Source organism: Scyliorhinus canicula, chromosome 17 (assembly GCF_902713615.1).
Source record: "Scyliorhinus canicula chromosome 17, sScyCan1.1, whole genome shotgun sequence".
NCBI classification, from domain to species: Eukaryota; Metazoa; Chordata; class Chondrichthyes; order Carcharhiniformes; family Scyliorhinidae; genus Scyliorhinus; species Scyliorhinus canicula.
Window position 1 is genome coordinate 108708825 of NC_052162.1, and position 26775 is coordinate 108735599.

A 26775-nucleotide genomic window follows, 5' to 3' on the forward strand; every position below is an offset into this window, starting at 1 on the left:
CCAGCATTCGCGGTGAAAGAGAATGTGGCCTATTCTGATTGCAGGAAGTGCATGCATATGCGTACTGTGAGGTCGCAAAAGGTGCATGCGCTGTTTTGGGATCAGGCCGGCGCATGCGTAGTGTGGGCACTCCAGATGTTGAGAGGTGATCACATCAGTTTCGGCACTGAAGAGAAACTGCGTATGAGCGGAAGGTAACAAAGGCAACGGAGCAGTTGGAAAGGCTTTATAAATACCCAGTGGAGGGCTAGAAACTCTAATAAGCATTTGTCGGTCCCGCTTCATCGTAAAACGCAGCAGCTGCGGGGCGGCGTTTTCAGGCCCAAGTTAACGGCCGCCATCTATATAGGGGTAATGTGCAGCAGGGCGCATGCGTTGTCATCATGCGCCAGGCAGCATAAGGAAACAATATTGTAAATTTCTTCCCTGGACTGGCACTAATGGATTTTGGAAACTAATTTTATGAGGGATTAGAAAGGGAGGATATACACATAGAAAACTCAAACTAAGACAAATGTTTCTCTCCTCGCAATTTCTATCCTAGACTGACAGCGTCTGTAAACGTCTTTCACAAATAATAATATTAGAATATAATTTGCAAACTGGAAACTTGACAGAGTCAGTTGATTTATCAGGACCTGGATATTATTGGCCATTGAATGTAAGTTCCTGGTCATTACCACTCAGTGTGTAAAATTGCCTCTTCACATACACCCTCTGGATCTTGCCCAAGATCCTAAGTCTGTGTTCCATAATCCTTTTACGATCAGCCAATGGGAACAGCTTTTCTTTATCTACCTTACCTAAGGGAGAAAGTCACACCTGAAGGTGCAGCCATCAAAGGTGGAATAATTAAAATCAGAATGCTGAGATGGTTGAAATCAGAGGAGGGTAGATATGTCTGAGTTGTGAGGTTGAAGGAGATTACAGAGATAGGGAGTGTCAAAGCTTGAGAGATTTGAAAGAAAGGGTGAGAATTTTAACATTTAGGTGCTTCTTAAATCAGTGGGCACAGTAGTGATGGATGAATAAGTAAGCACACAGACGACAGGGTTTTTGACCCTCAAGATTAAAGGGAGATTCCTGGAGAGTGTGTTAGGATAGTTACGTCTCGAGGTAACAAAGAAATGGATGCAACTTTCAGCGGCAGTTGAGTTGAGACTGGGGTGGAGTTGGGCGATGTTACTGAGGTGGAAATAGATGGTCTTGGTGATTTTGTGGGATGTGTGGTTGGAAGCTCAGCTTGGGGTTGAAATATTTCACCAGGGCTTTTAGCTTTTGATTTAGACTCAAAACCGTTGCCAGGGAGAGGGATGGAGTTTGGGTTTGGACTGAAGATAATGGTTTCAGTGTTCCCCATATTTAAATGGAGGTAAATGTCTGACATCCGACATCCAGTATGAGATGAGCAGAAAAGTGAGGACAGTGTGATTTGGAGGTAATGGTACTTGTGCTGGCTCCAAAAATGACCAGATTCATTCAGCTCAATTTCACAACCTGTCTATGTGTGTTTGTGACGTCTCTCTCACTCCCTTTTTTCTGTTTTAAATCTATTTTGCAGGGTATTAGAAAGGGAGGATTTTCAGTCTGGAAACTCAGACCTAACATCACATCAGGATCTGACAGAGTTGCCCAATTTGTTGTGATCTAAATATCATAGGATTTTGAACATGGAAGGAAAAAGCACCATTCACAGTGGCGAGAAACCTTACACGTGTTCTGTGTGTGGACAAGGATTCAGCCGATCATCTGGCCTGTGGAAACACAAGCGCAGACACACCGGAAAGAAACTGTGGAAATGTGAGGATTGTGGAAAAGGATTCTATGAGCAGTTCAGGCTGGTAAATCATCGGCACACTCACACCGGTGAGAAACCATTCACCTGCTCTGTGTGTAGAAAGGGATTCATTACTTCATCCCACCTGCAGGAACACCAGCGAATTCATGCTGGGGAGAGACCATTCATCTGCTCTGAGTGTGGGAAGGGATTCACTCAATCATCCTGCCTGCTGCAACACCAGCAAGTTCATACTGATGAGAAACCTTTTAAATGTTCAGATTGTGGGAAGTGTTTTAAACGTTCCGGGGAATTAACACGCCATCAGCATGTTCATTCTGATGAGAGACCGTTCAAGTGCTCTCACTGCGGGGTTGGTTTGAAGGCATCATATAGCCTCACTGTTCATCAGCGTAGTCACACTGGGGAGAAGCCGTTCACCTGCTCTGTGTGTGAGAAGGGTTTTATTACCACATCCCAACTTCTGGCACACCGGCGCACTCATACTGGCGAGAAGCCGTTCACCTGCTCCGACTGTGGGAAAAAATTTGCTCATTCATCCACCCTGCTGAGACACCAGCGACTTCACACCGGGGAGAGGCCGTTCACCTGCTCCGAATGTGGGAAGGGATTCATTACTTCCTCCAACCTGCTGAAACACCAGCGAATTCACAAGTAACTACAGCGATTGGATTTTACAGTTAATCACATCCAGAAGTGAAGATGTTTATCATAACCTGTTTCTGCTGATGTTTTTAAACTCCGGCACAGTTATACATGTTGACATTATCAATAAAAGGCAAATAAATCAACTTTGTGTGCCCGGTCATTTTAATATCTCACTCAAGTTATTTTCTTTTGAAGGGCTCTCCCTCTCCCTTGTCTCCTCTATCCTCAACTCTAACAAGTGTGAGGAACTCATGGAGCCTCTTTGTCATTACAATTGAGATAATCTGATCAACTGTCTCTGCTGCTTAGAATCCTAGAATTTATACTGCAGAAGGAGGCCATTCGACCCATCAAGGCTGCAACAGCCCTTGGAAGAAACACCCTACTTACGCCCACGCCTCCACCCCTATTTCCGTAACCCAGTAACACAAACTAGCCTTTTGGATACTAAGGGGCAATTTAGCAAGGTCATCTTTGGACTGTGGGAGGAAACCGGAGCATCCAGAGGAAAACCACGCACACACGGGGAGAAACTGCAATCTCCACTCAGGCAGTCACCCGAGGCCAGAAATGAACTTGGGACCCTGGAGCTCTGAGGCAGCAATGTGTGGCCCATGCCTTCCCTGCCTTCCGGCTGATTGACGGCATCGCCGGACCAATACAAAGAGGAGAAAAAAAACAAGAGGTAGACTATTTCTGAACTGGGGAGAGGTTGGGAGGTTCTGCTGTCCAAAGAGATCTGGGTGTCCATGTTAACGATTCACGAAAGGCAAACTTCAGGTGCAGCCAAAAACCAGGAAGGCAAGTGGTATGTTGGCTTCATCACCAAAGGATTTGAGTGGAGGAGTAAAGATGTCTTTCTGCGGTTGTATAGAGCCTTGGTCAGACCTCACCTGAAGTATTGTGTACAGTTTTGGTCTTCTTCTCTAATGAGGGATATTCACTATAGATGGATTGCGACGGAGGTTCACAAATTCCTAGGATGGCGAGATTGGCACAGGGGAGATCGAGGAAACTGGGTCAGTACTTCCTAGAGTTTCAAAGAATGAGGTTGTTACCTCATTGAAAGTTGCAAAGTTGGTTCGATCCCGGCTCTGGGTCATTGTCCGTGTGGAGTTTACACTTTCTCCCTGTGTTTGTGTGGATTTCACCCCCATAACCCAAAGATGTGCAGGGTAGGTGGATTGGCCACGCTAAATTGGCCCTTAACTGTAAAAAAATAATTGGGTACTCTAAATTTTTTTTTAAATAAAGTCGCAAAATTCTTCCAGGGCGTGACAGGGTAGATGTTGATAAGATATTTAGCCTGGCTGGTGAGTCTAAAACATGGTATAATCTCAGAATTGGGCAGGCCATTTAAGATTGAGATGGGGGAGGGACTTCTTCACTCAAGAGTTGTTACTCTTCGATTCTTGATTTTTATTTGAGTTATCCCGAAGGTGCAGAAGGAGATAATGCAGCCCATGAAGTCTGCACTGACCTTCTGAAAGAGCACCTTATTTGGCCCACTCCCCTGCCATGTTCCCATACCCCCACCTAACCTTTCGACACAAAGGGGCAATTTACCATAGTCAATCCACCACCTAACCTGCACATTTTTGGACTGTGGGAGCAAACCGCGCACCTGGAAGAAACCTACTCAGACATGGGGAGAATGTGCAAACTCCACACAGCCTGTCACTCAAGGTCAGAATTGAACCCGGGTCCTACGCTCTGAGGCAGTAGTCCTAATCACTGTGTACCCGCAGAAGACTGTGAAAGCTCAACCATTGAGCATGTTCAAGTTTAAGATCAATAGCTTTCTGGAGCCCAATCACATCACGGAGTATGGAGATGGAACAGAAAAGTGGTATTGTGGTTGATGATCAGCCAGGATCTAATTGAATGACAGAGCAAGCTCAAGGGGCTGTATAAAATAGGAATTTCAGAGATATTGTATTTTATGTAGGTGCAATAAGGATTAAAAGCCTGGGTTAGTATGTGACAACTGCAGTTCTGTTTTTAGGAATCCTGATTTGAAAGACAGCTGCCTTTTTGGAGACAGATGCAATTAATGAATGGTAAAATTGAGGCAAATGGAATTTTGATAATATAAAGGTGGTTCCCTAGGGGTAAATAAATCGAGACATGATTCTCCATTTTTGAGAATAAGTGATGATGCTGGCACAGGATTCGTGGAGTTCTACAACCGCAAAGCTGGCACTGCACCTGGACCGATGCAGCTACTGTTAAAGGGCTAGCACCGGCAGTGCATGGAACACAATCGATTCCAATGAGAAACGGTGTGGGATTCAACCGGTTTTGCACTTGACACTCGGGACGCTGACAAGCCGCAGTCGTGTATACACACTGCTGCTCCTCACACACACCATCTCAGGCATCCACCAGCTCCGTGCTTCCACCAGTGCTGAGGCAGAGATCCTCCTAGACGTTGTGGAGGAGAGGCGGATAACCCTGTGTCCTGGCTAAGGAAAGAGGCTGCCAGCCTCCACCATTCGTGCCGGGGCGCAAGTGGCAGAGGTGGTCAGTGCCGTGCACCAGACTGTCCAGCAGTGCCAGAAGAAGCTGCACAACCTCCTCAGGGTAGCCCTACGCCTCTGGCACTCTAAACCGGTTGCCCCCCCCGAGCCCTAACCTCCCCCCACCCCCCCCCCCCCCCCCCCCCCCCCCCCCCCCCCCCCCCCCCCCCCCCCCCCCCCCCCCACCCCCACCCCCCCCCCACCCCCCCCCCCCCCCCCCCCCCCCCCCCACCCCCCCCCCCCCCCCCTCCCCCCCCCCCCCCCCCTCCCCCCCCCCCCCCTCCCCCCCCCCCCCCCCCCCCCCCCCCCCCCCCCCCCCCCCCCCCCCCCCCCGCCCCCTCCCCCACCTAGAGGATGGCTGAACCCGCGCCCACGCTGCACCACATGCTGGCACCCATACCAGCCACCATGGCCGGATGCACTGGCCATTGAGGCCACCAGCTACCCACCCCCTGGGCTGCATACTTCAGACTATCGTTTTCCATTTGTCCCCACCCCATCCCCACCCAGGAGAAGGCTGCCCATAGCAGGGCGGAGGGCCCTGATTGTGGTCAGCGGCCCGGAAGTAAGGGAGGTTGCCGGCGTGGAGTTTGGCTGCGGGCAAGGAAGTGAGACCCTGCTGAGTTGCGGTTCCACAACACCACCCTCACACTGCCCTCACCCCACACCACCCTCACCATCACGCCCACCCTCATCCCCACCCTCATGCCTACCCTCACACTCATGCTCACCACCCCCGCACATCTACCCTCACCCCCACCACCCCCTGGTCTACGGTCTAATCATGTGTCTTGTCTTGTGCCTTGCAGGACCTGCTGGAGATGGGGCGGGTCCATCTAGTGTCCCCACCCCGAGCCAATGCCACAGCCGGAGCCCACCCGTGAACCGTGCAACGACGATGAGAGCAGCTCGGATGGCAGCCCTTAACCCAAGATGCAGGACACCCAGAACTCAAGTCTGAGGATGACACTCACTTCCCTGGGGCGGCAGGATGGCACAGTGGTTAGCATTGCTGCCTCACAGCTCTAGGGTCCCGGATTCAATTCCGGCCTTGGGTGATTGTGTGGAGTTTGCACCTTCTCCCTGCAACTGTGTCGGTTTCCTCCGGGTGCTCCGGTTTCCACTGACAATCCAAAGATGTGCAGGTTAGGTGGATTGGCCATGCTAAATTGCCCCTTAGTGTCCAAAAGGTCAGGTGGCATTACTGGGTTACAGGGATAGGGTAGGGTGGAGGCGTCGGCTTAAGTAGGGTGCTCTTTCCAAGGGCTGGTGCAGACTCGATGGGCCGAATTGCCTCCTTCTGTACTGTAAATTCTATGATTCATGTCACAGCTGTCTCCAACATCTTCCACTATCCCAGAGACACCCACTTCAGTTGGGCACTTTAGTGAAGAGGCTCCTGAGACACTCTCTGGTGCGCACCACACAGCTGATCCGGTACAGCAGGGGAAGGTAGGAACACCCAAGTGGGTAGACTGTCGGAGACCTGGCCGACCTCAGGTACTAGTTGCCGTCCAGACTGGTTTTGGGCTTCTGAAGCGGACAGTCCCATCGATTGTGCAGATGCAATCGCAGAGGGGTTGTCGGCGAGCATCCAGTGCCTGCAGGTGCAGATGTAGTCCTACCATATGCAGGAGCAGGATGTGGTGCCGACCATGCATGCCACCCAGACTAACGCCGCACGGCTAGCGTCCGCAGTGGAGGATTTCCGGGCAATGGTTTGGGCTATGGATCAGCATGTCCAAGGCCTGGGGCATTCTGTGCCGGTGCTGGCCGAGGCCCAGGACAGGGTTGCCGCCTCACAGGCAATGACATGCGAGAGCCACCTGGAAATCGCTGCGGCATTCCTGAGCATGGCCCAATCACAGCGGGCCATGGGCTGGTAACGGCGGCGGCATTGCTCACACGCAGACACTGAGGTAGGTGGTCCAGCCCTAGAGAGAGGTGGCTCAGTCACTTGCTGATATGCCACAGACCCAGAAGGTGGTGGCACAGTCATTGGGGGTTGTGGCACAGTCATTGGGGGTTGCGGCGCAGTCCCAGACACTCTCTGTGCTCAATGGCTGCGAGCATGCAAATCCTGGTCAAGACCAGAGCGGACCTCCAGGACTGGCAGTGCCAAGTGACAGGGAACCTCAGGGAATAGCTCTCTTCGCACCACCGTTCCATGGAGTAGCCCGGCGGCTATCGGGCACCCACCCCGAGGCAGGAGATGATGATGGGGCCATGCCGATGACTCCCGCAAGGGAGGTGCCAGAACACCACAGAACCTTGGGACTCTTTCTCGTCCCCCACCTCCTGACCCTGGTGTGTCTGGTGGGCAGCCAGCAGAACAGGGCAGCACCAATCCACCTGGGACACCCAAGCGGCAGCTGGGTCCATCATGCCTGGTCGCACAAGAAGACAGGTGCCAATGGGGACCCAGGTCACAGTTTGGGAATCACAGCAGGCCGCCTCATCTCCTGCTGTACTGGCTGGGTATCCACCAAGACATAGCGTTAGACACCAGTTACGTTGGCACAGGTGCAGGGCACATTTAGTTATAGGGGCTAACACACAAATCTCTATATACGTTGTCATATTAAACACCTGATCACACTGTGACAACCTGCCTCGGTGCTCTGTCAGATGGGTGTGAGGGATGGGCTGGTCTGGGCTGGCCAGAGAGGGGATGTGAATGGGCGGATGGTTTGTGTCGTTTGGGCTCCCCCCCCCCCCCCCCCCGAACCATCCCCACTATTGTCACCACAGAGATCCGATGGCACCATGTGATGGAATGGCCAGCTCGCATGCAGAGGTCGCCCAGGTGGACAGTGGAAAGTGCTGCCATGGGCAGGAGTCAGACGTTGTCAAACGTTGCGGAGCACCAGAGCTCATAGCAGAGCGGGTTGTCATCCTCCTCCATCCCATGGACCAGACCTGGTGTAACTGTCAATGCGGCAGTTATGTATCACGGAGGGAGTTGCAGGAAGAGGGGTGGCCAGGAGGGGTAGGGGCGGGGTTGCGGGGGTGGGATGAGGTGTCCGTGCCCCTGGCCAGTGTCCCCGCCCCCAGAGCCGGTGAACCCAGAGGTGATCAGAGCGTCCCATGCATGTTGGCCCTGCCGCACACATCGAGCAGCCTCCTGTGGCTGCCTGGGCCCCATGTCCTGTCCACTCTCGCCCACACCCTCATCCTCATCGTCAGACGAGGCCTGGTTTTCATCCTTCTCCAGCACATCACCCCTCTGCTGCGAGATGTTGCGGAGGATGCAGCAGGCCGCCACGATGCCGGTGGCCCTCTCAGCATCATACTGGAGGGTCCCGTTAGAGCGGTCCAGACACCTGAACCGCATCTTCTTGAGGCCGAAGCACCACTCGATCATGGACCAGGTCGCTGCATGGGTGTTGTTTTAGCAGGTCTCTGCGTCAGTCTGTGACCTCTGGATAGGCTTCTTCAGCCATGACCGGAGTGGATAACCCCTGTTCCCCAGGGACCAACCCCCTAGCCTGGAGGGATGTGTCGAACATGTCAGAAATTGTCCAGGTTGAGTGGACCAGGTTGAAGGTGTCGTGCACACTGCCCACATCACGCACTACTGGTCCCGTCAGTGCCCAGCACCGTGGGGGACTCTGCCGCTGGCACCCATCCCTGCTGCCAGGGTACCGTCAGCTGACATTGCCCATGCCAGTGGTATGCTCCGCAGCCCCCGCCCAGCACCCCTGTAGGGGCTGGGTGGGCCGTCATGCTCCGCTGGCAGGTGGCAGCTGGGTGGGATGTGGGGGTGGGGGCACCCATATGGCCGGTGTCACTCTACAGGTCCAGGGGCCAAGGTGGTGGTCAGTGGGGTGTGCAGCAAGATGTCTGTCTTGCAGGCCGCGGCAATGGTGGTCCGTGCCTGGACACTGCCCCAGTCCCGTGGGGGGTCACCCTGGCGCCACAGCCCTTCCCTCACCATCACTGCCACCCCCCCCCCACCGCTGCCAGTATCCGGGTCTGCAGCTCACGGTCATGCCCCTCCGTTTCCTACCTCCTCTCTTTCCCTCATCTGTCACGATGCCGGTTTCACAATTTTTAAAAGCACAAGTGAACCACACAGTCGGGAACTTAACCCATCGGATGTGAAGAATCATGATGGCCCCGGAGAATATCGGGTCAAGCCCGCCAATGATATGAAAACGATGTTTACTGTACGCCACTGACAAGGTGAAGGAAAATTGCAATTTGTTGTCATATCGGCACCCTCCACGAATTTGGGGTCGGAAACGATTCTCTTCTCCGCTCAATTATTTTACCTGATTCCGGCATCAGCCAATGCAGAATCCCGCACATTCTGCTTCAACTTAAATAATCGTCATGGGATTTGAGTGGAATAAGTGGGTGTATCTAATGGATTTGAGTGGATTTAAGTGGATGCATCTAATGGGAGGAGGTAGGGCTGTACCAGGTCTTCAGCAGACAGAGTTGAGTTTTTTGGCTAGAAGGTGAGCTGAGAAGCAGTTTCTGACAAATACAGCCATAGATTTTGCATTATTCTGACAGGCTTTCGGATTTCTCTCCTCAAACAGTCTCAAAATATCTCTTCCCCAAGTATTCCTGAGTCTGCTAACTGTATTTAAAAGTGGCTTTTGACCTGAGATGTGTTTTGCTTTTGTGGAAATAAAAGCTAGCTGGCAGGAGTTTGTGTTTCATTGTCATTCTTCAGCATTGTTTATTTAACAGATTTTTTTTTGAATTATGTTGAAGTTATTTTAATACTGTGTTAGTATAAAGTTTGTTTTAATATACCGTATCCCGATTTGTGCATGGAATCAACCCTGGAGCAAAGATTCCTTTCCTCAACGCCTTACAAATTAAATTAAATATCGGGGTTTCTGTCCGATAACCTAGCTAGTGTTAGAGCCTGGTCCTGGATCGTAATAGGGCCTTCTGTCCTACTCCTGTTATAATGAAACCTGCCTTCTGCTCCCTTGACCCTATTCTCAGTAAACTGCTGACAATCCAACATCCCCATGGTAACTGATATTGCTACCAGTTTTCTCTCACTTCCAGTACTGGATGAGCAGACATTTCCTCCCATTAAGAATTGAGAATACCAAAGCCATTGTCTCCGTCACCACGACAAATACAGTAGCCTAACTACCAAATGGATCCATCTCCCTGGTAACTGTTTCAGGCTGAACCACACTCTTCATAATCTCTGTGTCATATTTGACCCCGGGATAAGTTTCGGACCACGTATCCACACCATCACTAATACCAGATATTTCAGTCTCCATGACGTCGCCCGCCCCTCAAATGGTCAGCCATGTCCATGTTACCTTTAGACTTGTCGATTCCTGCACATTCTCCCCGTGTCTGCGTGTATCTCACCCTCACAACCCAAAATGTGATGGGTAGGTCGATTGGTCACGCTAAATTGCCACTTAATTTGATTTTTAAAAAAAAGACTTGCCGATTCCTATACATTCCAGATCAGCCTCTCACATTCACCTCTCCCCCACATGGAAACGTGAGATCATCCAAAACTCTGCTGCCCATATACTTTCTCACACCAGGTCCCGTTCACACGTCACCCTTGTGCTCTCTGAACTACATTGGCTCCTGGTCAAGAAATGCCTCGATTTTAAAATTCATATCCTTGTTTTCAAATCTCTCAATGGCCTCGTCCCTCCCTATCTCTGTAATCTCCAGTCACACAACCCTCTTGAGATATCTGCACTCCTCTCACTCTGGCCTCTTGAACATCTCTGATTGCAATTACTCCACCATTGGTGGCCATGTCTTGGTGTGAAGCTGTGAAATTCCCTCCCTAAACCTCTCCACCTCTCTCTTGCTGAAAGATGTTTGGTGAAATCTGCAAATCTAATTATGGTTTAGTCCATTGACCCTAATTTCCCCCATGACACCTGGTGTAATTTGTTTCTTTATGAAAATCCTCTGAAGCAACTTGGGATGTTTGATTACATTAAACAAGTTCCAGAAATACAAGTTGTTACTGTTTCATGCCAGCCAGTTTGTGCACAGTAAGATTCCACAAATGGCAATCAGACTAACTGATTAATCCAGTTTTATTTGTGTTAGTTGAAGCAGGAATGCTGGTCCCATTGCACCAGGAGAAGTCCCCTGTTGACAGTATGTGGAGTTGTTGAGCTCTCCTGAACTGAGAGTGGAGCTGATTGAGCTGTCGGGGCTGCAGTGAGCTTTGAAGAACTGCTGTCTTGGGATCTTTCCTCTTCATTCACTGACTGCCAGCTGAAGTTGTTTTGGCAGTAAAATAGTTTAACTTTGAATATTAATTCTGATTTAATCTTTGATGCAAATCTGCACCTTCAAATCAGCTGTAAAAAAAATTCTTGTGTTCATTTAGCATCTTTCACCCCCTCCATAAGACATAGGAGCAGACTTATGCCACTTGGCCCATCGAGTCTGCTCCGCCATTCAATGGTGGCTGATATTTTTGTCATCCCCATTCTCCTGCCTTTTCCCCATAACCCCTGATCCCCTTATTAATCAAGAACCTATCTATCTCTGTCTTCAAGACACTCAGTGACGTGGCCTCCACAGCCTTCTGCGGAAAATAGTTCCACAGATTCAGCACCCCCTGGCTGAAGAAAATCCTCCTCATCTCTGTTTTACAGGATCGTCCCTTTAGTCTGAGATGGTATCCTCTGGTTCTAGTATTTCCTTCAATTGGAAACATCTCCACATGAACTCTATCCAGGCCTCGCAGTGTCCTGTAAGTTTTGAAAAAGATCCCCCTTCATCCTTCTTAACTCCAATGAGTACAGACCCAGAGTCCTCATCCGTTCCTCATATGACAAGCTCTTCATTCCAGGGAACATGCCAAATTGATTCATCGTCAATGATGTATTTTGGAAAGAAGAATGAGGAGAGGCAGTATAAACTAAATCAGTGTTGTTCAAGCATTTTTGCCCAGGACCCAATTTTTACCAACTGGCCATCCTTCGGATTATGGCGTCCGACATTCGCGACCCATATTTTCACTTACCTTTAATGTGACAGGTGAGCCTGCTTGGTCCCTGCGATGTCACTTGCTTTGTTATTCAATGTTACATTTCTGATAATGACTTCAGCTAATGATTTAAGATCTCTGCAAACAGCTCACAAAATAAAGAGGTTTGGCCTCGAATTCACAATAGTCTTCAAATGTCTTTGAAGTTTTGAGAGTTTTAAACTTTCATTTGCCAGTGCTTCTGTGCACATGACACACATGAACTTTGAATCCTGACTTGCAGTGGCACAATTAATAAACACACCGCTCAAGTAATCATCTTTATGCTGCTTTGTTCCTGTTTCAGCTCCTTCTCATGGGTTGTTTACCAGAGGCCAAACACTGTTCACCAACACTGCTGGCAAAATGTAGGAATCTCACTTGCGCCCAGAACACGTGACATCATTGTACGAAGCATGATGTGCTCTCTGCTGCCGCTCCAGGCAGGAAGACTCCAGAGATTTTTAAAAAATCTGTGCCTGGATCAGTGTGCTGACTTCAGGAGGAGGCGTTCTGCCCCGCTGGGCCCCGGGCCTGCGCACTGCTGAGGGGGCACGCATGCGCGGAACAGCCGGCACTCTGGAAATGAGTCACGGCTGGCATTCTAAAAAGCCAGTTTCACCGTTGGGAACTTTTCCCGCGATCAGGAATGCCGTGACGCATGGCGCCATGATCAGGGATACCACGATACATGTCCTTGCGACCTCCCGACATTCTAATCTAAATCAAAAACCAACAGTTTATTCATGGTGGCATACAGTACATAAGCAAGGAAGTTGTACTGAATATTTATAAATCATTGATTACTCCGCAGCTGAAATATTGTGTTCAATTCTGAACACCACACTTTAGGAAAGATGTCATGTCCTTGGACAGGGTGCAGGGAAATTTTCCCAGAATAGTATCAGGGATGAGGGGGTTACAGTTCTGTGGTGGGACTGCAGAAGTTGGAATTGTTCTCTTTAGAGCAGAGCAGGTTAAGGAGTGATTTAAGGGAGATGTGGACATTGCCAAGGAATTTTCATCCACATCGGGAGAAACTGTTTCCATTGGCAGGATAGTTGGTAACCGCAGAACACAGCTTTAAGATAATCCAGGATGGAGATGAGGAGATTATTTTACTCAGTTAGTAATTAGGATCTGGAACACATTGTCTGAATGGACCTGTTTCCACCAGTCAGTCATCACTTTCCAAAGTTATTTGGACTGATCGGTCTGCACACAGGCAGGTTCACAGATACACAAATCAGGCTTGGCCGCCGTGGCAACACACACTCCATTTGGTTCAGGGGCTTGAGATGATCTTTCCACTTTGAAAGTGTCATCATTCATTCAACATTAGGTTGCAATTCCAAACTTGTGTCTCACTCCCAGTGGAGCATATGTGGATGGATGGATCTGTTTGAGAAGCTCTTTACTGTCTCAAAAGGTTGTTTATATAACTGAATTCATTGGGTTTATATCAATCACTTATTAAAATGCCAGGCAGCACAGGGGTTAGCATTGCTGCCTCACGGCGCGGGGGATCCGGGTTCGATCCCTGCCCCATGCCACTGTCTTTGTGGAGTTTGCACATTCTCCCTGTGTCTGCTTGGGTTCCACCCCCACAACCCAAAAAGATGCACAGTGTAGGTAAATTGGCCAGTGCTAACCACTGCACCACCGTGCACCCACCGTTTACATTTGGGATATGATATCACCTCATCCTATCAAATTTGCCTTGTTTCAGGATCTGTGCTAGAAACATGTCCTGGGCATAAATAACAGAACCATACTGTCCTGTGTTTATCAACCCAAGAATCTTTCTTCACAGAGACAGAGCAATTGCTATTCTTTTCAATACATTTTTGAAGATTTTTAGAGGGTGATTTCTTACAGACCTCCCCACCTTGAGAAGGGAATATCCTTGTTGACTTCTCAGAACTGATTTTTGACTAACAAAGAAAAGTACAGCAGACGCCATTTCCCTCGCCCTAAACTCATCCCTGGATTATCTCGGCAACAAAGACTCCTACATCAGACTCCGATTTATTGACTACAGCTCCGCCTTCAACACCATAATCTCAGCCAAACTCACATCAAAGCTCCAAAACCTTGGACTTGGCTCCTCACTCTGCAACTGGATCCACGACTTTCTGACCCACAGACCACAATCAGTAAGGCTAAAGAACAGCACCTCCTCCACAATAGTCCTCAATACCAGGGCCCCGCAAGGCTGCGGAATTAGCCCCTACTATACTCCCTATACACTCACGACTGCGTGGCAAAATTTGGTTCCAACTCCATCTACAGGCTTGCTGATGACATGACCATAGTGGGTCAGATCGCGAACAATGACGAGTCAGAATACAGGAGAGAGGTAGAGAAACTAGTGGAATTGTGCAATGGTCCCTGAATGCCAGCAAAACTAAAGAGCTGGTCATTGACTTCAGGAAGCAAATTACTGTACACACGCCTATTTGCATCAATGGGGCCGAGGTGGAGATGGTTGACAGCTTCAAATTCCTAGGTGTGCACATCACCACAAATCTGTCCTGGTCCACCCACGTCAACGCTACCACCAGGAAAGCACAACAGCATCTATACTTCGTCAGGAAACTAAGGAAACTCGGCATGTCCACAATGACTCTTACCAACTTTTACAGATGCACAATGTTGCTGTATTTATCAGGTTATAAATATGGCGGTCAATATGGTCGCCTTTCTCAATCTTAATTATGTTTATACTTTAGAGTCGCCAGGTATCTCTCGATGCCGCCACAACCCGAATACCGATCAAAGAGCCAATACAGCAGTTAGTTAGTTCAAAGTCAATACTATTTAATTACACACACAGTAAGATGTACTCATGCACAACAGTACTACGAACTAATCTATCTCTAACGCTAATGCCTATACTTAACTTTGGGTGCCCACTGTTAGGCAGCAGTGCTAACCACTGCGCCATCGTGCCACCCCCTGCCTGTCTAACCTCAAACCTTCTACACCACCGGGGTCCATATCCCTCTATTCCCATCCTATTCATGTATTTGTCAAGATGCCCCTTAAACATCATTATTGTATCTACTGCCACCACCTTCTCTGAAAGCGTGTTCTATGCACCATTACCATCTGTGTAAAAAACATCCCTTGCATCTCCTCTAAACTTTGTCCCTCAAACCTTAAACCTATGTCCCCTAGTAATTGACCCCTCTAGCCTGGGAAAAAGAATCCGACTATCCACTCTGTCCATGCCCCCTCATAATTTTGGAGACTTCTACCAGGTTACCCCTCAACCTTTGTCATTCCAGTGAGAACAAATCGAGTTTATCCAACCTCTCCTCATAGTTAATCACCTCCATAAAAGGCACATTCTGGTAAACCTCTTCTGTACCCTTTCAAAAGCCTCCACATCCTTCTGGTAGTGTGGTGACCAGAATTGAAGACTATATTCCAAGTGTGGCCTAACTGAGGTTCTATACAACTGCAGCTTGACTTGCCAATTTTTATGCTCAGTGCCCCGTCCGTTGAAGGCAAGCATGCTGTATACCTTCTTGACTACCTTCTCAACATGCGTTGTCACTTTCAGTGACCTGTGTATCTATACACCCAGATCCCTCTTGCCTGTCAATTCTCTTAAGAGTTCTGCCATTTACTATACATTTCCCATCTGTATTAGACCTTACAAAATGCATTACCTCACATTTGTCCGGATTAAATTCCATCTGCTATCTCAATGCCAAGTCTACAACCGATCTATATCGATGCTCGATCCTCTGACAGTCCCAGTGCTATCCGCAATTCCGCCAACCTTTGTACTGTGACCTTGTTCGCAGCCAGGTGTCCCTGTAGAGCAGGCATTTTCAAAATGGTGGTCGCGACCTGCGGTTGGGTCGCGGGCAGGTGTCGGGAGGGTCGTGGAGCCATCCATCGCGGCATTCCCGATTGCGGGAATTCACACGCAACAAATGCAGCAGCCGGCTTTTAACAATGCCGGCTGCGAGCGGCTTTAAAAATGACGGCCGCGACCAACTAAAAGAATGTGGGCGCACTGCGCATGCTTGCCCGCTCATCAGTGCGCATGCGCGGAACCCAGCGAGAAGCACCGCCACCTCCTGACATCAGCGCGCTGACCCAGGAGAAGATTTTTTGTTTAATTCAACGAAATCTTCCTGCCTGAAGCGAGGCAGAGAGCAGTTCACAAGCCCCGAACGCTGACATCACATGCTTTGGGCACGATTGCAAATCCTCCATTTTGTCAGCAGCAAACAAGTAAATGAGGACCAAGCAGGCTTACCTCTCGCATTAAAAGTAAGAGAAAATGGTGGGTCACGAAGATCGGCCAGCATGCATCAGGAAGGTCGGCCGGCGTGGGTCGCGAAGGTCGGCCGGCATGCATTGCGAAGGTCAGCCGGCGTGGGTCCTGAAGGTCGGCCGGGTGATAAAAATGGGTCTCCAGAAAAAAGTTTGAAAACGTTGATGGGAGCATGCCGCTATCACTGGCTCCATTACGGCTTTCTCTGCCCTGTAGGCACTATAGTTTTGGGGCGCTATATACACCCCTTTAACCGCATATTGATTTGAGATTTTTAATTTTCCATTGCTTTTTGTTTTAGTTTAGGCAGTGTCCCCGTCAGGATCGGCCCATCTTTGCTTTGTCCCATATTTTATTTACTTTTCTTGACTTGGTTGAGCTTCCTGCTCTTTTGTAGGTGGATGTTTTTTTTTCTGCCCTCCACCCTCGCTGTGTGCCTCTGATGCCTGAATGCTGGGTGCTTGTCCACCGCTACCTCTTTTGCTTGTGTGACCTGGTGGAAGAATACAGAGGATGAGAGCCAACTTGGTGCCAGCGCTGGGGACGGACCTGTTTATAACAATCTGGACATTTGAGGTTGTATCTTCTGGAGCTCAGAAGAATAAGAGTTGAGTCACAGAGTCATAGATTTTTACAGCATAGAAAGTAGAACTTTTGATCATCTTGTCTGTGCCAGCTACCAAACACCTACCTATTCTAATCCCATTTTTCAGAACAATGGTCCATAGCCATGTGTGCTATGACATGAATAAAAACTATTAAGATCTTGAAGGCCCTTGACAAAAAAAAATTGGAGAGGATGTTTGTTGGAGACTCTACAGCTAGATTCAATGTTTATACATTAAGTGTGCATTTAAAATGGAGAAGGGGAGAACCAAATTTTTCTCTCAGAGAGTCGTGAGTCTCTGAAACTCCCTTCTTCAAAAGCCATTGCAAGGGGAGTCTGAATGTTTTTAAGGAAGAGCTAGATAGATTTTTGATCGGCAAGCAGGTGATAGGTTGTTCCAGGTAGGAGTGTGAAGTTGAAATGTAATCAGAACACCCACGATAATACTGAATGGGATTGCGAACCGCGGGACCCAATTCTTAATCTGTATAGATTCCCCTATGATGACCTGACTGCTACATAAATTATCTAAATAATTTGATATCTTTGGCTCCAACCGTAACCGGATGTCAGAATAGGATCTTGATTTCAACAATATCGTCCCTCAATAGCGGTACGATTACCAAACATCCACCGAGACCTAGAATATGTCCTCGCGACAGGAGGTCCTGGAACGTACGAAGTGCCAGTCAGTGAATGGCGCATGCGTAGACTGGGGGTAAATGGAGCATGCGCTGTTGGGGGCTCTGAGTGGAGCATGCGCAGTATCGAAGCTGGAAGGACAAACGCCGTTGTCAGCAAGCAGAGCAGGAGAGAAACTGAGGTATCAGGTGAGTGAGGGAGAATGGAACCGGAAAGTGGGCTGCAAGATTTCATAAACATTTCTGTCGGCAGCAAAAAATGCCAATCCGAAGGTTCCGCTGGACATTTGAATGGAGTTGACGCCTGCGGCCTTATCGTGATTAAGAAAACCTGGATTAAGGATCGCCATCTTTATCAGGGCAATGCGCATGTGCAGCAGGCATCCTTGTTGGGACAACGTGCAACAAAGCGCCTGTGTCCAGCCATCTTTATAGGGGGCAATGTTACAACTGTGCACAACGCGCGCATGTGCAGCCGCCATCTTAATGTGCAGCAATTGTGACTAAAGGTGGAACAGTTTGAAATTGGGAATTGTTAGTAATCGGGAATCAGGGATGGCACAGTGGTTAACACTGTTGCCTACAGCATTGAGGACCGGGATTCGATCCCGGCCCCGGGTCACTATCTGTGTGGAGTTTGCACATTCTCTCTGTGTCTGTGGGTTTCACCCCCACAATCCAAAAATGCAGGTTCGGTGGACTGGTCACGCTTAATTGGAACAAAATATTGCGTACTCTAAATTTATTTTTAAAAAGCAAATGGAAATCAGAGAAAGTGAAGATATCTCAGAGGATTATAGGCTGGAGGAGTTTACAGAGATAGCGAGGGGGGAGACTGGGGGGGGGGGGGGGGATTTGAGAGTATAATCAACTTTTAAATTAGTGCTCCATAACCAGAGTCTTTTGGCCAGTGAGCAGAGAATGGTGGGGAATAATTAGTGTGTGTAAGCACATGGGCAGCAGAGTTTTGGATGACCTCAAGATTACAGGGAGGTTGAATGTGCGACTCATTTGTCAGGATAGTTAAGGCCAGAGGTATCAAAGGAATGGATGAGAGTTTCAGCATCAGATGAGCTGAGATTGGGGTGGAGTTGGGCGATGTTACTGAGGTGGGAAATAGGTGGTCTTGGTGATGCTGTAGTTATGTGGTTGGAAGCTCATCTTGGTGCAAAACTTTCACCATGGTTGTGAACAGTCCGGTTCAGCCTCAGACAGTTGGCAGAGACAGCCATCGGTTCTGTCTTGGGGAGTGGAGTTTCCAACAAGGTTTAAGGCAATGGCTTCAGCCTTCCCAACATTTAAACTGAGGACATTTCTGTTCATCCAGTACTGGATTAGCACTGCTGGGTTAGCACTGCTTCCTCACCACCAGGGACCCTGGTTCAATTCCGGCCTTCAGTGACTGTGTGGAGTTTGCACATTCTCCCCGTGTCTGCATGAGTTTCCTCTGGGTGCCTTGGTTTCCTCCCACAGTCCGAAGGTGTGCAGGTTAGGTCGGGTTACAGGATTACAGGTCTGGGGCAGGGGAATGTGTCTTTCAGAGTTATGGTGCAGACTCGGATGGCCTCTTGCACTTCAGGGATTCTATGATTTGGTGAAGTCAGACAAGTCGGGATAGTGTGTGACTTGGAAGGGAAATTGGAATTGATGGTGTACACATAAACCTGCTACCCTGGTCTGACTAGGTGAAGGGATTGTTGAGAATTTTGGAGATTCTTTCAAAGTTCTTTTCAAGGTGAAGGTATATAAAATCCATCTGCTTCTCCAACTCTCTCTCCTTTTATAGAGAAGAGAGTCTGGGCAGGACTGGAACTTATGTCCTAGGGGGGCTGTTTGCTAGAGGGTTTAAACTAAAATGCCAGGAGAGTGGGAACCTACGCAAGGAGTCAGAGAAAGAGGGAGCAAGGACAAAAACAAAAGGTAGAAAAGTGAATCAGAAAGGTGATAGGTGGAGAAACCAAGGACAAAATTCAAACATGGCAGTAGAGAAAAATATTGGGAGCAAGACAAGAATTGTGAAAAAGACAAACTTCAAGGCTCAGTGCCTTAATGCACTGAGCATTTGCAAATAAAGTGGATGAACTAATCGTGCAGATTGATATAATTGGGATTACGGAGACATGGCTGCAAGGTGAACAGGGATGGGAACAGATTGTCCCAGGGTTCTCACTATTTAGGAAGGACAGGCATAAAAGAAAAGGTGGTGGTGTGGCACTGCTGGTTAAACAGGAAATTAACACCATAGTGAGAAAGGATATTAGCTCTGACAATGTGGAATCTATGCGTAGAGTTGAGAAATACCAAGGGACAAAAAACATTAGTGGGTGTCATATACAGACCCCCAAACTGCACTGGTGAGGTTGGGAACAGCATTGAACAAGAAATTAGTCATGCATGTAATAAGGGAATATCGGTGATCATGGGTGATTTTAATCTTCACATAGATTGGGCAAATCAAATTAGCCACAATGCCGTAGAGGAGGAATTCCTGGAATGTATACGGAATGGTTTTCTTGATCAATATGTGGAGGAACCGCGGTATCAATATGTGGGGGCAGCGCGGCAGCATGGTGGTTAGCATAAATGCTTCACAGCTCCAGGGTCCCAGGTTCGATTCCCGGCTGGGTCACTGTCTGTGCGGAGTCTGCACGTCCTCCCCGTGTGTGCGTGGGTTTCCTCCGGGTGCTCCGGTTTCCTCCCACAGCCAAAGATGTGCGGGTTAGGTGGATTGGCTATGCTAAATTGCCCGTAGTGTCCTAAAAAGTAAGGTTAAGGGGGGTGTTGTTGGGTTACGGGTATAGGGTGGATACGTGGGTTTGAGTAGGGTGATCATTGCTCAGCACAACATCGAGGGCCGAAGGGCCTGTTCTGTGCTGTACTGTTCTATGAACCAACTAGAGAGCAGGCCATCTTAGACTGGGTACTGTGTAATGAGAAGGGAATTATTGCCAATCTGACTGTACGAGACCCCTTGGGGATGAGAGACCACATCATGATAGAAGTTTTTATCAAGATGGAGAGTGAAGTAGTTGATTCGGAGACTAGGGTGCTGAATCTTAATAAAGGGAACTATGAGATATGAGGCGTGAGTTGGCCTTGATAGATTGGGGAGAGTTACTTAAAGGGATGACAGTGGATAGACAATGGCAAACATTCAAGGAACGCATGGAGGAATGACAGCAACTGTTCATTCCTGTCTGGCACAAAAGCAAAGCGGGTAAGAGGGCCAATCCATGACTCGCAAAGGAAATTAGAAATAGTATCCGATCCACGGAAGAAGCATACAGATTGGCCAAGAAAAATAATAGGTCTGAGAATTGGGAGCAGTTTAGAATTCAGCAAAGAAGGATGATGGGATTGATGAAGAAGGGGAAAGTACAGTATGAAAGGAAGCTTGAAGGGAACATAAAGACTTACACTAAGAGTTTCTACAGATATGTGAAGAGAAAGAGATTGGTTAAGAGAAATGTAGGCCCCCTATAGACAGAAACGGAAATGCATAATAAGGGACAAAGAAATGGCTGAGCAATTAAATACATACTTTGGTTCTGTCTTCACAAATGAGGACACAAATCAGATCCCAGAAATGTTGGAGAATGAAAGGTTTAGTGAGAGGGAAGAACTGAGGGAGATCAACACTAGTGGAGAAATGGTCCTGGGAAAACTGATGGGATTGAAGGCGGATAAATCCCAGGGCCTGAGAATCTGCACCCCAGAGTGCTTATGGAGGTGGCTCTGGAAATAGTGGATGCATTGGTGGTCATCTTCCGGGATTCTATAGACTCTGGAACTGTCCCTGCAGGTTGGAGAGTAGCTCACGTCACTCCGATATCCAAAAAGGGAGGTAGAGAGAAAGCAGGGATTTATAGACCAGTAAGCCTAACATCAGCAGTGGGGAACATGCTTGAATCCATTATCAAGGACTTTATTGCGGAACATTTAGAAAGCAGTGGCAGAATCAGTCAGAGTCAGCATGGATTTCTGAAGGGAAAATCATGCTTGACAAATCTGTTGGAATTCTTTGAAAAGGTAACCAGTACAGTCGACAAGGGGGAGCCAGTCGATGTGGTATATTTGACTTTCAGAAGGCGTTTGGCAAAGTCCCGCATAAGAGATTATTGTGCAAAATTAAGCACATGGGATTGGGGGAAATGTGTTGAGGTGGATAGAAAACTGGTTGGCAGAGAGGAAACAAAGAGTAGGGATTAATGGGTCCTAAATTGGCAGGCAGTAACCAGTGGGGTACCACAGGGATCGGTGCTGGGACCCCAGCTATTCACAATATATATTAATGATTTGGATGAGGGAACAAAATGTAACATCTCAAAGTTTGCGGATGATACAGCAAGATCCGGACAGGTTGGGCGAGTGTGCAAACCAATGGCAGATGCAGTATAATTTGGATAAGTGGGAGGTTATTCATTTCGGAAGCAAAAATAAGAAGGCAGATTACTACCTGAATGGTTGTAAATTGGGAGAGGGGAGTGTGCAGCGGGACCTGGGTGTCCTTGTATACCATTAGCTGAAGGTAAACATGCAAGTGCAGCAGGCAGTAAAGAAGGCTAATGGTATGTTGGCCTTCATTGCAAGAGGTTTTGAGTATAGAAGCAGGAATGTGCTGCTGCACAGTACCTTGGTGAGGCCACACTTGGAGTATAGTGTGCAGTTTTGGTCTTCTCTGAGGAAGGATGTACTTGCTCGAGGGAGTGCAGCGAAGGTTTACCAGACTGATTCCAAGGATGGCGAGACTGTCATATGAGGAGAGATTGACTCGGTTGGGATTGTTCTTGCTGGAGTTCAGATGAATGAGGGGGGATCTCATAGAGACTTATAAAATTCTAACAAGACTAGACAGGGAAGATGTTACCAATGATAGGTGTGTCCAGAACCAGGGTCACAGCTTGAGGATTCCGGGTAAACCATTCGGACAGAGATAAGGAGACACTTCTTCACACAAAGAGTGGTGAGCCTGTGTAATACATTACCACAGGAAGTAGTTGATGCTAAAACTTTGGATATATTCAAGAGGCAGTTGGATACAGCACTTGGGGAGAATGGGATCAAAGGCTATGGGGAGAAAGCAGGATTAGGCTATTGAGTTGGATGATCAGCCATGATAGTGATGAATGGCCAAAAGGCCTCCTATCTTCTATGTATCTATGTATATGTCCAGACTGAATGTCAGTTTCCCTTCCCTGAAGGACATACTGAACCAGTTGGGGTTTTACAACAATCCAGCAGTTTTCATGGTCACTTTTTCCTTGTGCCGGCCCCACAAATTACCACATTCATTCAGCTCAATTTCAAAACATGTTTTTGTCGGTTCTCTCATTCCCTTTTCTCTGTTTAAATCAATTTCACAGGGTTATTCGAAGGGGAGGATTTGCAATCTGAAAACTGAAACCGAAAACCACATCAGGATCTGATAGTCGCCCAATTTATTGTGACCTGAATGTCGTGGGATTTTGAACATGGAAGGAAAAAGCACCGTTCAAAGTGGGGAGAAACCGTACACGTGTTCTGTGTGTGGACGAGGCTTCAGCCAATCATCTGACCTGTCAAAACACAAGCGCAGACACACCAGGGAGAAACCTTGGAAATGTAGGGACTGTGGGAAGGGATTCAGTTTCCCATTTGAACTGGAAACACATCGACGCCGTCACGCTGGGGAGAGGCCGTTCACCTGCTCTACTTGTGGGAAAGGATTCACTGATTCCTCAAATCTCCTGAAACACCAGCGAGTTCACACTGGGGAGAGACCATTCACCTGCTCTGAGTGTGCGAAAAGATTTACACAACTATCCCACCTGCTGACACACCAGCGATTTCACACTGGGGAGAGACCGTTCAACTGCTCCGAGTGTCAGTTGGGATTCGCTGATTCATCCACCCTGCTGAGGCACCAGCGACTTCACACTGGGGAGAGGCCTTTTAAATGCCCAGAATGTGGGAAGTGCTATAAAAGCTCTTGGGAACTGATGTCGCACCAACGTGTTCACAGTGACGAGAGACCATTCTGGTGCTCTCAGTGTGAGACTGGGTTCAAGCGATCATCCAACCTCATTGTACACCAGCGGGTTCACACTGGGGAGAAGCCATTCACTTGCTCTGACTGTGGGAAGGGATTCACTCAGTTATCCCATCTGCTGAGACACCAGCGAGTTCATACCGGGGAGCGGCCATTTCATCTGCTCCGAGTGTGGCAAGGGATTTACTACCTCGTCCACCCTGCTGAGACATCAACGACTTCACAAGAAACCACGTGATTGGATTTTGCTGTTAATCACATCCAAGACTGAACCATGTTCATCCGTGTCTGTTTCTGGTGATTCTAATAAACTCCAGCGCAGTTATAGAAACAGCCAAACATCGAAAATAGGAGCAGCAGCATTTGGCCTTTCGAGCCTGCTCCACCATTAATTATGATATTGGCTGATTATCCAACTCAGTAGCCTAATCCTGCTTTCCCCCCATATCTTTTGATCCCCTTTGCCCCAAGTGCTATATGTAACTGCTTCTTGAAAACATACAATGTTTTGGCCTCAACTACTTCCTGTGGTAACAAATTCCACTGGCTCACCACTCTCTGGATGAAGACATTTCTAATTTTTGCCCTAAATGATCTATCCCGTATCCAAAGACTGTGCCTCCTGGTTCTGGACACATCTATCATCAGGAACGTCCTTCCTGCATCTACTCTGTCTAGTCTTGTTAAAATTTTATAGCTTTCTATGAGATCCTTCCTCGTTTCTTCTGAACAACAGCGAATACAATTCTATCCGATTGAATCTCTCTTCATATGTCAGTCCCTCCATCCCAGGAATCACTCTGGTAAGCCTTCGCTGCACTCCCTCTAGAGGAAGAACATCCTTCATCAGATATGGAGACCAAAACTGCACACATTATTCCAGATGTGACATCACCAAGGCCCTGTATAATTGCAGCAAGACATCCCTGCTTATGTACTCGAATCCTTTTGCAATGAAGACCAGGATACCATTTGCCTTTACCACCTGCTGTAACTGCATGCTTACCTTCAGTGACTTCTGGACAAGGACACCCAGGTTTCGTTGCACATTCCCCTCTAATTTATGGCCATTCAGATATTAGTCTGCCTTCTAGTTTTTGCTACCAAAGTGGATAATTTGCATTTACAAACTTATACTGCATCTGCCCTTCATTGGTCCACTTGCTCAACTTGCCGGTATCACACTGAAGGATCTCTGTATCCTACCTCACTGCGTGTCATCATTTTATTCCCTCATCTAACCATTAATATATATTGTAAATAGCTGGGGTCCGAGCACCGATCCCTGCGGTACCCCACTCGTCACTGCCTGCCAATTTGAAAAACACCCATAAATTCCTCACCTTTTGTTTCCTATCGGCCAACCAGTTTTTTTATCCATCTCAATGCACTGCCCCTAATCCCATGCACTTTAATTTTACGTGGGACTTTGTCAAAAGCCTTCTGAAAGTCCAAATATACCACATCCACTGGCTTCCCTTGTCAACTCGACTAGTTACATCCTCAAAGAATTCCAGTAGATTTGTCAAGCATGATTTCCCCTTCATAAATCCATGCTGATCTGTCCGATCCAGTCATTGTTTTCCAAGTGCTCAGGTATAAAATCTTTGAGGGCAGCACGGTGGCTCAGTGGTTAGCACTGCAGTCTCACGGCGCTGAGGTCCCAGGTTCGATCCTGGGTCTGGGTCACTGTCCGTATGGAGTTTGCACATTCTCCCCGTGTCTGCGTGGATCTCACCCCCACAACCCAAAGATGTGCAGGGTAGGTGGATTGGCCACGCTAAATTGCCCCTTAATTGGAAAAAATGAATTGGGTACACTAAATTTATTTTTAAAAAAGAAAAAAAGGTATAAAATCTTTGGTAATGGATTCTAGAATTTTCCCCACTACCGATGTCCGGCTTTCTGGTCTATAATTCTCTGTTTTCTCTTGTAGGTGTTAACATTATGAATAAAGTCAACAAATGAGTCTTCTCTTATGTATTGTGTGGTTTTAATATCTTTAAGACAAGTTAGCTCCTTTTGAAGGGCTCCCCCTCCCTCTCACCCATCTCTTCCATTCTCAACTCCACTAAGTGTGAGGAGCTCTTGGAGCTTCTTTGTCACTGAGATTGAGACAATCTGATCAGCTGCCTCTGTCACTTCCCTCTCTTACACTAGCCCACCGGGCAAACTCTATAGTTCCCTGTTGTTTGAACACACATCTTTCTCCAGGTTCCCTCCTGTCTCTCCTCATGTCCTCTGTGCTCAGCTTGTCGAAGAGATGCACCTCCTGCTTCATCGACTGTTCACACCCCAAACTGCAGATCACCCCATTTCCTCATGTTCACTTAATGATTCTCTCTACAGGGTACTGTCCCTCTCCTTCAAATCATCACTCCTTCCTCAATGAAGCATACTAAGAAGTCTTGCAACACCAGGTTAAAGTCCAACAGGTTTGTTTCAAATCATTAGCTTTCGGAGCACTGCTCCTTCCTCTAGGGATAGGGTGGAGGTGTGGGTTTGAGTAGGGTGCTCTTTCCAAGGGCCGGTGCAGACTTGATGGGCCAAATGGCCTCCTGCACTGTAAATTCTATGATTCTATGAACAAAGATTTGACTCCACCATATTTGCAAAAGACTGCCCAATTTCCAGCTTCTGTTCCCTCGCCACACTCCTTGAAATTGTTGCCACCTCCCAAATCCATGCCCCTCTTTCTCAGAATATCATATTGGAATGCCTCCAATCAGGTCTGTGCTTTGCCGCAGTACTCAAACAGCTCTTTCTAATCCACCAAGGACATCCTCTGTGAATGTGACAAAGGTAACTATCCCTTCTTGTCATTTTGCAGCCGTCTGCAGACTTTGACAAGGTTGGCCACCCCATTCTGCTCCAACACCTCTCCACTGTCGCCCAGCTGGGGTGGGGCTGCTCTCGCCTGGTTCCATTCTTCTCTATCTCATCATAGCCTGGGAATTACTTGTGATGTCTTCACTTCCCATTCCTACTGTTAACTCTGGTGTCCCCAAAGGCTCCAAACTTGGTTTCCTCTCATTTCTCATCAGCATGCTCCCCACAACGACATCATCTGAAAACACAGTTTCAGTTATCATATTTACACTGACAGCTCCCAGCTCCACCTCACGACTTTTCCACTGTTAAATTTTCAGACTGTCTGATATCCAGTGGGGATGTGCAAAAATATCCTCCAATTAAATATCGGGAAGACTGAAGCCATTGTTTCATACCCTAGCGACCAACTCAATT

The 26775-nt window shown here is 48.0% G+C and overlaps 2 protein-coding genes across 3 annotated transcripts in view; one reads left to right on the plus strand and one right to left on the minus strand.

The window, feature by feature from the left end:
• Nucleotides 1-400, minus strand: part of LOC119951981 — a 54311-nt gene extending 53911 nt beyond the window's left edge. Inside the window, exon 1 of one of the 2 annotated variants that reach the window (XM_038775427.1) lies at nt 1-87. Coding sequence is in view for 1 of the 2 variants with exons in the window: in XM_038775426.1 (XP_038631354.1) it covers nt 1-285 (285 nt within the window). In the remaining variant the exon portion in view is untranslated. The other variant, XM_038775426.1, reaches the window with a different exon arrangement.
• On the plus strand, nt 91-25024 carry LOC119951510 (zinc finger protein 420-like). The gene is made up of 3 exons (XM_038774713.1): nt 91-194; nt 1562-2452; nt 22948-25024. Exons 2-3 carry the CDS (start codon nt 1671-1673, stop codon nt 23765-23767), a joined length of 1602 nt encoding a protein of 533 aa, XP_038630641.1. The 5' UTR covers nt 91-194; nt 1562-1670; the 3' UTR covers nt 23768-25024.
• The last annotated feature ends 1751 nt before the right edge of the window (nt 25025-26775 follow it).